Genomic DNA, 13976 nt, shown 5'->3' with positions numbered 1-13976 from the left:
CCGACTTAATCTTCTATGTAAAAGCTTAAAGTACTAGATTAAACATCGATGATCTGCACCAATCCGATTCCTAATTCTCTTAAACTGGCATCAAACAGCATCCTAGCATATTATTTTATTTGCAATGAAAAAGCTACTCTAAATACATCAAATGGAAATGATTAATTTAGTTGCTACGTTCCATTTCTCTTTCTACTGGCTCTCTCCAAGCTTGGAGAACAAACATGCTGTGGAAGGCTGCATAATGTTCTCTTATTCAAAACTCAGCTTCCAGGTTGGTAAAATACATATTTGCTTTTCCATTCCCAGGAAACGAAAGCTGATATTTTTAATTTAGCTTTGTAAAACTGTCATGAACATTTGTCAGGTTAAGTGCAAGATCCTCTCCCCACGCTTACCATTACATCCCAAAATTGCTTCATCTGTTGGAGAGATGGGGGGGGGGGGGCTTGCTTGCCCTTGGAAAGCAGAATTTTACAAAGCAGCTTTAAATTTTTAACCAAAGTATTGTAATTAAGCTTTTTCCTTGCACTTCCAGTTACATCATTCTATCACCCATGGGATGACTAAGCAATGACTTTCACTTTAATTCAGGGAAGTCTACAACGTGAAAATGAGACAATACTTCTTTCAATTTGCCAGTGATTGGACTGTAAAAAAAGTTAAGACCAAAAGACAAGATATTCCCTATTCTACAAGCTCTTTCCCCAACCCGTGTGTCTCAAAGTGTGACTGAGCAATTTATTTGAGTAGAATATTGGTAAATTCATTCTCTCCCTACCTGGCAATCAAGATCTTTTTAATGAAGATTATATATCCTGTAAGTGCAAGGTATTACTGTTAGGATGAACTGGTAAAGATTAGAAGGAAAGTTAGGCTGAGGAAAGCAGTTATTCAAACTGCTGGAGAAAACAACAACGAGACTCTTTCTTGATTTTTAGAGTTCCTGTAGGACAGTTAGATATTAAAGACCTAAGCGGGCTTGGTTTCAGACATGAGACAAAAACATTTTGTCTAGTTCTGAAATGAGACCTCAGCCTGTCCTTGAAATACGCAATATGAGGCCTACAAAGACTCTCTCTTGAGCACATAGCTATTGCTCTTTGGTAGTCTGCTAGCAGGCAGATATAAATGAAGATTATATTTGGGCTTGGCAGGATATCAAGAACAAAGTAGATCTATAACACATGCATTCAAAGATAAATGCTGCCTTAATGCTAGTGGTGCAGTTCTGAAGGTCAGCAATCTGAATACTAGGACTATTTATCCTGCAAAAAATGGAATTTAAGTGAAAGATCCTTGTTAACTGGCCTCAGAGAGAATGGATCCTTGTAGGTCACAGGAAGGGCAGGACGGGGGAAGTTTCATATCACAACATTTGCCTCTACACCATCTGGCTGTGGATAAATTGAGAACTTTACATTCCATCCCCCTTCTTTAAGCTTTCAGCATGCATTAAAGTGACTTCTGCCTCTTGTGAAATGGATGTGAAATTGTCATATGGATTACTGCATAAGGAAAAGTGAGCTTTAATATAAGAAGCCAAGACAGGAATGGTGTCTAAATAATAGCATCTTTGAGTCAAATAGCTGACAACTACATTCTGTTTGAAGGGAAATAAGTTAATGATGTACACAACAAAATTAATACTCCCCACCTACCCAGATGGACATTCCCTTACCCCCGAGCTACTTCCAACAGGGAAATTTTAAAAGATTTTAAGTGGGCTAAGAACACTAAATGCAGAAGACCCCATTCCTGTGGCCAGTGTATCCAAGGTATGTAATAACTCAAAAACCAATGCTGAGCATCGTAGCACAAAAGCGAATACCAGGCATCAAAGTTACTAGAATGATGGGACCAGTGGAAAGTCTAAAAACCTTCATAGTCCTGGTTGGTATCCAAAGAGTCCAGACTGGGCAGGCAATGACCTCATTTTTATGGTCTCTTGGTCAGGTCAAAGGAGAGCTCAAACTTATTGCACACGATGGTTGGGGTCCCCAGCCATAAAATAAAATTAAAAAAGGAAAAACCTATGTCCCCCCTCTTATAATGTTACAGTAACATGTTCTTACTCTTTAAACTGTATATTATAAAATTAACATGGCATTAGCAATGCACGCTCACAAAAGTGTCAGATGCAGGCTAAATGCTGAAACAGAAATCTTATACACTATGTAGCATAACTTTACCCATTCACACCGAGCAGTAATGTTTAGCTAATGGTGAACAAAAAAAAAAAAAAAAGCATTTCATTTAAGACTTCAGTGCATTTCAGGATGACTTTTAGATTGTCACCCAAAATAAGAGATTTTAATTCGTTTTAGAGATCATAAATAAGAACTGTAAAATAAAAGTATCAAGTTATACCCAACAAGAGTTTGCGAGAGGGTAATTTTGCAGGGCAAGTGATACTAATACTGCTGCTAGAATTATTGGAACATTTTATTCAATTGTATGCTTATGAGAATATAAAATATTTGCATAGAGATATTGAATGCTCTTGAATCCTTAAGAAGTACACAAGGAATTCCAGTTCAAGGCCTTGTGATGCTACAAGTGAAACTGTTTGATCTCTGCTGTGGACTAGGCTGAGCTTTATTTTCCAAGCATGGCAGTAAACCTCACAACTATCAGAACTGAAAATGATAAAATGAAATGTTTGTGTTTAGACGCACAAGCTGCATCCTACAGGCAGTTACCATAAACTGGTCTTATGATCAACATACTGGTTGCATGCAGACTGCACTTCAAACATACTTCTATCTTGGCAGCATTTCTCCACACCCAGAACAGCTTTAATGGAATTCTCAAGAGAAGACGACGATGACGACTTACCGGTTCTGTTCCTTCCTTTGTTTGATTAGTTGAATTAGTTCCTTGTCAAAGTACTCTTCATCAGCCTTTTCTTTCCGTTCGTCTTCCTCTCTGTCGTGGGCATCGATATTGTCTTTGTGCAGCTGGCTGGAGATGTGCTTGGCATATGCTGACAAGCCCACCACTGTCACCCTGCACACCTGGCACTTGTGGTTGCTGTCTCTGGGGAAAGAGGGAGAGGATGGACATTCAATCCTTCCCACAGGCATTGTAGACAACTCAGATCTTACTCTGTTTCCTCTGAATATGCCAGTTTTCTTAACCAATTGCTGGTGCACTAGGCACTATAATTTTGCTCAATACACTAAAACTGTTCAAATCTTCTGTCTTTTCTTTTTTCCTATAGCAATTTTTCCCAACTTCTGTGGCTTTTTGTGATCAATTTAGAGATTTTTTTCCAACAATCAAGAGGTAAAAAACTTGGGAATAGAGAGATATAAACTTGTGGGAGGCAGGGAATTCTTCTTGGATTGCTGTACTCAAAACCTTATCAGAGGAAACATAGTGACAGGAGGTGGAGTGGAGGGCTTACAGAGCTAGCAGGAGCTGCTCTGAAGCACATCCATGGTGCCAGCTGCACTGGAGAAGCCTGGTGACAGCTTCTACATTTAATCTCTGCCTCATGCTTTCCCCCAGTGAAAGCTAGAAGAGGGAGGAGGGGGTATACTGCTACAGCCAATCCTAACACAGTGTAACCTAAACTGGGACAGCTGAGACCTCTGCTTGGAATTCAAAGACTCCATAGCACAGCAAGTGTTGGGAGGGGTCTTCAGTTCACTGTACTTTATTTGGTTCAAATGATGCATGAGGTCTGCTTTCTACTTTAGAAGGCTTATCTTAAAAAATAAGAAATTATTTCAGTTGCAGGAAGTTGACAGCTGTGTCAGACAAATGGTTTTACTAAAGTGTCCGTGAATACTGCAGTAAAACTGCTATTAAAACCAATCAAATCAGTATTTAATGTTTATTAAAAAGCCTACAATACAGTGCTTGACCAATCCTTTAGTTAAGCTAACGGTTAAAAAAGTAAAAGATAAAATAAGTCCATTGGTAAGTTAAGTAGAATTGAGCAGAAAAAAAGCATGTGTTCTGAGCCAAGCAAATAGTGTGGTGGGACCAACACAGGGCCCACTGCCTGCCTCACTGATGCTTTCCTACACCCCACCGTCTTGTTTATAGAAGCAGCACCGAATGCTCCTATGTCTCAAATATAGAGATTATGTACTAGAATGCCCAAACATATGAATGGAAATAAAGTGGGAAGTGGTGAGGAACCTGGGATCCATGTAAAGATTAAAAGCAAAACTAAAAGCCACATTTAGACTAGTCATTGGGACAGGTGAATTCTCCTGCCTTTTCCCAAAACAGCAATATAAGTGACTGGAGCTAAAGTCATTAGCTCACATCTAATATATCTAGAAAACTCAACTTGTACATCAAAAGGTCAATACCAAATGAACAAAACAAAACAAAAACTTGTTTTGTATTAAAGCTTTGTTCCACTTCATATTCTAATTGCCTTTACTGAAGTGATGAAAAATCCCCATCTCATGGATTGGAAACATCTTCATTATTCAGTTAAATGTTTCCATCAAAGGAACCAGAGGCTCAAGAATCTTGCCTCCATCTCTGCGGTTTTTAACAGTATGAAAGAAATCTAGAAGAAAAAAAAATTTACCACCCGCAAGATTTTAAGCCAGCATCCTTATCTGAGCCACGCTTAACAAAGCTGGTTGTTAAATAAAGATCTGTGCCTTTCAAAAAGGCTTTGAAATGAACAGGCGATTTTAAAAGACTTTTTCTATTTTTTCCTACTAGTAAAAATGTGATCTATAGTACACAGTAAAGGTATTTAAACAGTCATATCAGTCAAAAAGGCCATATGTTTAGGAAGTTTAAGTATATAAAGTGGTGTTTCTATTAATTAAATTGAAGGTCTCAGTTTCAAATAATGTGCAGAACAAGTGTGCAGTTATAAGTAAAATACATATTTTTCTTCCGGTCAGCCCTACAAACTCAACCTGGGATTTGTGCACCAGACTGGGTTCTTTCTTTTGCACACATTACCAACAGTAATAAAGATTCTGCAGGTCACATTATGCTGTATGACACCTGTATTACCTCATCTTCAGTGGTTTAGCACAAGCTTAACCAGCTGAAAGTTAGTTAACAGTTTTGCTAACGCACAAGCAGGTATAGAATACAGCTCACTCTCTTAACTGTGTTAACTATGAACTGCCAGGAATAAAATATAGTAAAGCTTACTTTTTGCTAAAATTGTCAAAAGAGGGAGAAACAAGGAGAGTGTCTAAATGGATGTCATTTTTACATACTCATTTATCATAGTAGAGCTATACTTTAAATATAAGGACCTTTTACCCAACTGGACATAAAAAAAAAAGAAAAGAAAAGAAAAAAGAAAAACCTAATGGTACCTATTATAATACTTGACATTTCTAGGAAATCTCAAAGTCATTCACAAACACAGGTTTCAATTCCCCTGAAAGGTAAACATTATTCCATTTTACTGATTGGTAAATTGAAGCAGAGTTAGAGTTACTTTGGCCAAGGTTAAGTAGCAGGGCTGGGGACTGAATCTCCACTCCTTCATCCTCTCCAACTTCCAAATCAGTAGTTCCCAAACAGTGGCTCTTGAACCACTTGATCAGTGGTCCTCAAACTTTTGTATTGGTGACCCCTTTCACATAGCAAGCCTCCAAGTGTGATCCCCACCCCATATAAATTAAAAACACTTATTTGTTTATATTTAACACTATTATAAATGCTGGAGGTGAAGAGGGGCTGGGGAAGGGGAGGCTGACAGCTTGTGACCCCCTATGTAATAGCCTCATGACTCCGAGGGATCATGACCCCCAGTTTGAGAACCCCTGCACTCGCTGGTCTGTGGAGAAATGGCTAATCACATGGTTATGACCTTCCTTCTTTCCATTTAATACTTTCCTAATGCTACTTTTCCATGAAATGAAGCTCTAGTAGCCAAAGGAATGTTGTTTGATCAACTTTAACAGGGGAGGTAGTCGATACCATTATGACTAGGACAAAAATGGCCCACGCTTAACCTTATTAATTATTGCTGTGTATTTCATTATGCACATTGGATAATCTCTGTCCAAACTGAAGTGCTGATGCATATTCAATGTTAGCTGGAAAACAGTCTTTTCATAAGACTTTGGCCTCATTCCAATTGCTGTTATGAAGTCACTCATGGAACTAGACATCATGCGTATCATAATACTTAAAATGACGGCTGAAGTTTCATGCCCATTATATAACCGCTGAGAATACTAAATAGAAATGCAAGTCAAGGGCAAGAGCCATATACTAACAGTCTCCATGTAAATGACTTTTCTCCAGAATTTAAATTTTCACTATAAAGTAAAGTAGTGGTTTCAAGAAGAGAGAGAAAGGTAGTGGCAGCTTAATGCTCAGTAGTCCTAAAGAGAGGCAGCACAAGAATAGGATGGAACCATATGCATCTTTTGGCAAGCATAAGATTCTGGGTCCCAGACATGCCGAAGGGAAGAGCTTGTTTAAAGACTGAGAATTTTGCAGAAAATCTGAAGTTAGAAGAATATACGCGATAAGTGACAAAATACTAAAACAACCCACCAACCCAAATGAAGAGACTTAGTTTTCAGAGGCAAGATGTGAAGGCTCAAGCTAAGTCCCTTTGAGTGACGCAGACACCACTCTGAGTTTTCTGAATTATTGTCCAAAATGGAATTCTTACAAAATATGACGGTCTCATTGGAAAGTGAAGTTATAACCAGGGTTCCATGTACTCCGTTGGGGCAACATAACTTACAGAATTCACCTCTGGCCACACAACTGTGCCCAAGAATTTAAGTTTTCACTTATAATTTTAGCCCTCATGGTTACAAAGTTAACTTTAAAAATGGAAACAAAGTTTAAACCAATGCAGTTATGTCTTCCTCTGCAGTCAAACTCAGAAGCGTGAACTGACTCACGCCAATGGGATGTTAACCCTGAAACTTACAGATAATATAAATGTTAATGTAACTCATGCTAACAGTGTGGCTCTTTGTCCCCTCTATTAGCTAGTCCACATACTGAGGTTTATGAGGCTGCTGCTGCAAGTCTCCTCCCTGGAGCCTACCCCTTGTCTTTTACATAAATTGTGAAATTCCATGTAGATTTCTAGTACTCCAAATTGAGAAAACGAAAGAAAGGTTGTAAACTAAACAATTTATTATCCATTTTGATTCTCAAGTATAAGAACTAGGTCTGCCAGAGCACAGATGCCTTTCTTGTAGGAAGAGATCCGAATCAAAGTGATGGAAACACTTGGACAGCAAAATGAAAGACTGACATTAAAATTAATCCCTTTCATCTCGGATACTAAGAAAATGGAAAACTACAGTTACTAAATCTTTTGAAATTTCATATCATCAGATACAATGAAAATCTGAAATTCTCCTTTTCATCTAAAACCAAGATTTCACAAAGAATACAACAGGATCACAATAGAGAGTTAAATACTGAATTCAATAGATGATCTAATCTCTAGATGGTAAAAGAGATGAAAGGCACTTAAGTTAAAAACAAAAACAAAAACAGGAAAAAACTCCAAACCCAAACCTACACCTCCCCCGGGCTCAACCTGAAGAATGTTGAGATAAGTCTGTTTGATGAGAGTAAAGTTTATTACACAATTTGGATGATCCATTTTGAAGCAGTTCTAGCTCCAGTGTGTGTATGTGTATATTATATATAATTTTTAAAGAATTAAACTGATAGCTGGTGAAATGTGGCAGGACTTTAACGTTCAACAGTAGCTGAGAAGAGTTGTCAGCTGGAGGAAACCGTGCCCTAGAAATCCAAACACAAAATGGAAGACTAAGACTTTAAGCTGCCATCTGCACCATCTTTAGCTCTTGAATCTATCCTAGTATCAGCAATTGTTAAAATATTCAGAATCATTATCATGTGCTGCAAGAAAAGATCCATTAAGGGGGATGCTTTAAAAATTAGCCAGAACACAGACACTTCAGACAAACTGCTGAAGTTAATGTTGATGACACAGGGGTATCTGAGCAACCACTTCTCAGCTGTTCAATAACAGAACAGATGTCCTCTACGGCTAAGAATCAGAACAGATGAGAGGCAGAAATAAGGTGCTTTTGATTCCAGGCACAATTTCAGGCCCTTCCTATTCCCAAAGAGACATGGGGCAGAGTGGGGAAAGATAGAGTGAGGAAGTGCTTTTTAAAAGCGTCACTGATGATTCAGAAGGGTAACAGAACAGAGACTAGGGGAAAAAAAAAAAAAATGAACAGAGGAGTGAACAGGGAAGAGAAGGACTAAAAAAAAAAAAAGAAAAGAGGGAATGGTGATGAGCAAACACCACTTTCCTCTGCACTACACCTTTTACTGTTAAGTGTCCTTTTCTCATCCAAATGGTGGGCTGAAGAAGTAATCAACCTTCCCCAAAGAGTCATCAAAAGTCCTCCTAGGCACATTTTCCCCAATTGGCAAGATGTCAGTTTTGTCATTGAAAGTCTGGACACCTTACTTCACCACCACATGAGTAGTTTACTCCTGAGGGCATTTTGTGCCCCCCAAAAATTAAAATTCTGCACATATTTTAAAATTCTGCAAAATTTTGCAAATTTTATTTGTCAAATAAATGTGGAGGCTCCAGCATGGCATTAGGGAGCACAGGTCACTGGCTGCACAGAGGTGGAAGATCACTATGCAGCTCCCTGCAGGACACGGACTCAGTAGTGAGACTGCACCAAACCCTGACACCGTGCAAGGACCCATCCTGCCCCAGAAACACTTCAGGGTCCTGCCCCTCTCTGTGGGCTGGCAGGCTCAGCAAGGCAGGATCCAGGAGTAGAGGGGCTTAGTGTGGGAGGATCCAGGTGTGGGTTAAGAGGGTTCTGTATGGGGTAATCTGGGTACAGATGACTCAGTGGGGGATGTAGGTGTGGCTCTGGATGCCCAGGGCTTCGGGGGGGTGGGTTCTGGGTGCAAGAGTAATGGGACTCTGCAAGGGGGTTCAGGTGAAGTGGTTAGGGATCAGCAGGGGGGTCTGGGTGTGTGGGAGCGTGGCTCAGTGTGGTGGGGATCCAGGTGCAGCTGGTTGCGGCTTGGTGGGGTGGGAATCTGGGTAGCTCATCCGGACGGTCCAGGTGCACAGGGAGTGGGGCTTATCAGGGGGCTGAGGGGAGGTTCTAAGTGTGGGGAAGGAGGGGGAAGCCTTGGTGGGAGGGTCTGGGTATGAGGGGGTCTAGATGCAAAGGAGTTGGGCATATTGGGGAGCAGCAATCTGTACAGGAATCCCTCATCCTGCAGCTGAGGAGCAATGAGTACAGGAAGCGGGGGAAGGGGGGAGTTTGCAGAGCTTCCTGTGGCTGGGAGAGAAATCTGGGGTGCGTCTGGCCCCGGACGCTGTGCAGCAGAAGAGAAAGTCCCATTTTCCCCAGCCCAGCTAGGACTAGCAGCTGAGTCCGGTGCAGGGAAGGAGCCACCAACTAGGTCTTTCCCAGTCCTGCCTCACAGTCATTTACCTCTCTGTCAGCTGCCCTGGGCACTTAAAACATACTGCAGGGGAAGGTCATTTTTCTGCAGGGAAGCAAAGAAATCTGTGGGAAACAAATTCTGTGCACGTGCAGCGGCACAGAACTCCCCCTTTTCCACTCTGCTTATCCAGAACACCATTTGCCTTTGAGAATGAAGGATCATTTGGATTTTGGGGGTTATTTTTTAAATATACTGTAGACCTGGCTTGACACAAGTAACTTGCCTAATTTCTTAGTGGGCATAATTGGGAAGGTGAATGGAATGTTAAGTTGTAAATAGGGGCTTGACAGGAAGTCTGTGCTAACTAAAATAAGCAGCAATACCTTGATGGAGACTATGGACAAGATAAACCTGAAACGTAAAGATCAGTTTCCACGTGGACAGCGCATGGATAGAGAATGATGTACACGGATTGGTTCCTGCAAAGTAAGCAAACCAATCCAAAATATGTGAGATTTCATGTATAGCAAATGCAACATACACCTCTACCTCGATATAACGCTGTCCTCAAGAGACAAAAAAATCTTACTATGTTATAGGTGAAACCGCGTTATAGCGAACTTGCTTTGATCCACCAGAGTGTGCAGCCCCCGCCCCCCCAGCACTGTTTTATCAGTTATATCGGGGTGGAGGTGTATTGTGTAAAGGCATATAAAGGAAGAGGTTTGTCTGTGTAACTTTGGATGTGTGATATGCCCTCTCCCCTCTGTGATCAACTCAGCATAGCCTTGCTATGTGTCAAATAGAGGAATGTGAGTGACGAAATCCAGAGTCAAACTGCATGTTTTAGATCCCAGAGAATTGGATGAAGCGTTCTCCCAGAACTGGACAAGGCGTTCTGGATAAGCTGAGTGGAAAAGGTCTCAGAGAGAATCCCAATATAAACTTTTTAAAAAATTCATATGGTATAAATACTTTATTTGAAGGTCAGAGGCCGTATGGTACAGTAAACAGGACACTGGGCTGGGGCTCAGGAAAGCTAGGTTCTGCTCCCAGCTCTGACAGTAACTTCCTGTGCAACCTTGAGCAAGTCATTTCAACTCGCTCTGCCCATTTCCTCTCCTGTCCATCATTCTAATTTAATCAGCTTGTAAACTCTTCAGGTGGGGAAAGTCTCTTATTATGTGCTTGTACAGCTCCCATCACAATGGGGCACTAAACTTGCAAAGTCTTAATCATCCGACAGAACAATTTTTTTTTATATATTTTTTTTTAAATAAAAAGGATTTTATTTATGATTCTATGATTTAGATTTTCCAGGTGATTTAACCCACCAGCATATTAGGCATTTGAATTTAAACTAACTATAGCAACATATACTTTGTAAGTAGAAAAATACCAAACTACACCCCAAGCTATAGTTGCAACAATATCATAAGCCTAACTCCCAAATCTGGACCTTAGCGTCCAGAAATCTGGGTGCCTAGCATGAACCTTCTAAGCTAATTACCAGCTTACTTTGATCTCGCTGCCACCATTCCAAAAATTCCAGGGTTTGGCCCTCCGGTCTCCCAAAAACCTTCCCTGGAGGACCCCAAGACTCAGAAGCCCTGAGTCTACCGCAAAGGGAGAGACCACTTCCCTTCTCCCTCTCTCTCCACCTAACTTTCCTCTCGGGCTAACCTGGGAGTACTGATGCAATCTCTTTACACCACAATACCAAGAAGCATGTCTCCTCTATTCCACAAAAGACAAACCCCAAATACAAGGAAACAGAAAGATCTCTCTCTCCTCCCGCCCCCAATTCCTGGTGCTGCACAGTTTCATCCTCCGTAGATCTAACACAAGAGAATTCCCTCCCCTTCGTTCCTTAGCCTACCCAGCGAGAAAAAACTCAAACAAGTCTTAAAAGAAACTTATATAAAAAGAAAGAAAAAGAAATCTCTGCAATCAGGTGACAATACAGGGCTATTGCTTATAAGAAAAATATGAATAAACAGTCTGATTCAAAAAGATATCCAATTTCAAACATTCCAGCAAGCTACACACACGTAAATACAACCAAAACAACATAAAAGCCTATATTGTTTTTCTACCTGTACTTACAATTTGGAAACAGAAGATTAGAAGATAGAAAGAACCTTCTCATAGCTGACAGACAGACAAAAGACTAAGACCCCAAAAATCCCCTCCCTGACTTTGAAAAATCCAGTTTCCTGATTGGTCCTCTGGTCAGGTGCTTGGTTCCCTTTGTTAACCCTTTACAGGTGAAAGAAACATTAACCCTTAGCTATCTGTTTATGACAAGCAACATATACTTTGTAAGTAGAAAAATACCAAACTACAGCCCAAGCTATAGTTGCAACAAACTGTATAGATTTAGGGAGAAATCCCATGCTCCTAACAGAGACATGTCCTCACGGCTATTAAGATCTTTAGTGTCTATTAGAAAGGCACAAAGAAATGTGATTTATAAAAACAGTTAACTCTTAATCTGTCTTCTCCCTTTAAATTGAATTTAGCTTGCATGGGAAATAAGGCTATTTAGTTCCCCAAAAGTGTGACATGTAAACTGCACTGAAAGCAGTTTGCATCATCATTCACATACCTTCCTTTCAGATTTTCAAGTTCTCTGTGGTGAAGCATGCTTCTCATGTGCTCATCCATCTCCTACAAAAGAAAAAAAAAGCATAACTCATGATTCATTTTACTCTGCACGAGGATATATTCTGCTCTAATAGGTCTTTTTTTTATCTCTTTTGAATGTGGTGTCACCCTGAGGAAGTACCCGCTAAGCTTCCTTCCATAGGATTGATCTTTGGGATTCATACAGAAGGAGGCAGAGCTCCAGAAGGTGGATACAGAAAAGCATACATGGAATGAGGCAAGGGCTGTGACTTCAATGTGTTCCACTCCTTTCTAGAAAATAACAATTATTTCTTTAAAAAACTTTCCATAACATAAACAGTCTTAGTTTGGCTTTTTTTAACATCCTCCAAAAAATCAGAATATTTACAACATTAGGGCTGCTTAACTCTGCCCTTGAGAGTGTATATGCATTATGATACAGTGTTACTATATATCAACACACACTGCTTTGTTCTGCAGGACCTGTTTCATTCGGTGCGCATTCTAGACAGAACTGAGACATGCATAGTGAATTGGTTTTGGATTTAAAACAGCTTTGACTCATTCACTGCAGTCATTGTATAACATGCTACAAATGAGGCAGATGTCTGCTAGAACAGGAAGAACACTCAAGTTAAGGAACAGGAATGGGACCAGGCGATCCATTTTCTTTTCCTGCCCAGAACAGACACACTTGGAAAATGACCAACCTTCTCTCTCTGCTCTCAGATCCTCATTAATAAAATGGGAATAGCACTTTGTCCTTATCAAAATGTTATGAAAATATAAGTAATTACTGTTTGTGAGATACTCTGATACTGCATTGATAAGCACTACAGGAAAGTCTAAGGAAAAGAAAAATTCCATCTACAGTGCAGGGTTTGGAAGACATGCTGTAAACAAGCCACAGCATATACTAGACAATGATGATGAGAAAATCAGCTGCCTCAATTGATAAACAATGTCCTTCTGACATACTGAAAGATGTAGGGACCCATCACAAAAACTAAAATATAATTATGTCATAAGACACTCTGAATGCATTAGGGAACAGAATTAAGGCTGAGGAGGCTTCTGAGTGCTTGACTTACAACTTTCATACACTTTTTAATATAATCATACAAAAGATGACATTAAAACTTGAAACCCATGGATATTTTTAATACTTAATGAGAATGTATATCCAGTACATGGTCACACTGAGGAAGAGGCTATCAGGAAGTACTGAAATAATTCTATTTCATTCAATAGACCTGAAGATCTCTATCAGTATCTGATACAAAAAGTTATCTTTTTTAAAACAAAAGGACACATTTCTCCTGTGCTGCATACAGCCAGATCTCCACATACAAAGATATTAGCCTTGCAAATTCATTTTGGTTTTTTTACCTTTTTTGAGCTGTACACAATGTGACATAGTATGCATTTCCGTTCTCGAGCCATGACTACATTGGACAGTTCTTACCTCAAACCTGAAAACAGAAAAAGAGATCCTGGACATTGTTTCTTATCAATCCAATTGTCTTGAATATACTAAAAATAAGAGCTCCGTCTTACAAGAACCATACTGAAATGTCCCCGTCTCCCCTCCCACACTTTAAAAAGCACCTCTCACACCTATATATGACTTACATTTTCAACTGGCACATAATTTATTTTACGAAGTCATCTAAAGACTACATAGCAAAAAAAAAAAAAAAAAGGATTGAGAGATCAGATTCTTGTCAAGCGGGGTTTGAAGCACTGAAAGTATTCATGCAATTAGCCTGGCAAAGAAGAAAGTTTATCAGTCTGGATGGTCACAAGAGAGATATTTAAAGAATTATGCTTAAGAGCTAAATGTACATAAACACAGGCAACTACAGATTGAAGAAAAATACTACTTGCTAAATGTGTGTTTTTAAATATATTAAATGAATTTCCGTGATAAAAGAAAATGTCTTTAATAACTAATTCAATCAGAC

The 13976-nt window shown here is 39.7% G+C and overlaps 1 protein-coding gene across 7 annotated transcripts in view; it reads right to left on the bottom strand.

Annotated features, from left to right (window-relative positions):
- ZNF106 (zinc finger protein 106) overlaps window positions 1–13976 on the bottom strand; it is an 81407-nt gene that overhangs the window by 54278 nt on the left and 13153 nt on the right. For 6 of the 7 annotated variants that reach the window (XM_032781512.2, XM_032781515.2, XM_032781517.2 and 3 more), the window contains 3 exons: window positions 13402–13484; window positions 11993–12054; window positions 2839–3039 (listed from right to left, as the gene is read on the bottom strand). In XM_032781512.2, the coding sequence (XP_032637403.1) occupies window positions 2839–3039; window positions 11993–12054; window positions 13402–13455 (317 nt within the window). In that variant the 5' untranslated portion in view covers window positions 13456–13484. Of the gene's footprint in view, window positions 1–2838; window positions 3040–11992; window positions 12057–13401; window positions 13485–13976 lie in introns of those variants that run through there. The other variant, XM_032781516.1, reaches the window with a different exon arrangement.

Source organism: Chelonoidis abingdonii, chromosome 4 (assembly GCF_003597395.2).
Source record: "Chelonoidis abingdonii isolate Lonesome George chromosome 4, CheloAbing_2.0, whole genome shotgun sequence".
In the NCBI taxonomy this organism is placed as follows: Eukaryota; Metazoa; Chordata; order Testudines; family Testudinidae; genus Chelonoidis; species Chelonoidis abingdonii.
This window is presented reverse-complemented; position numbering and strand designations above follow the sequence as displayed.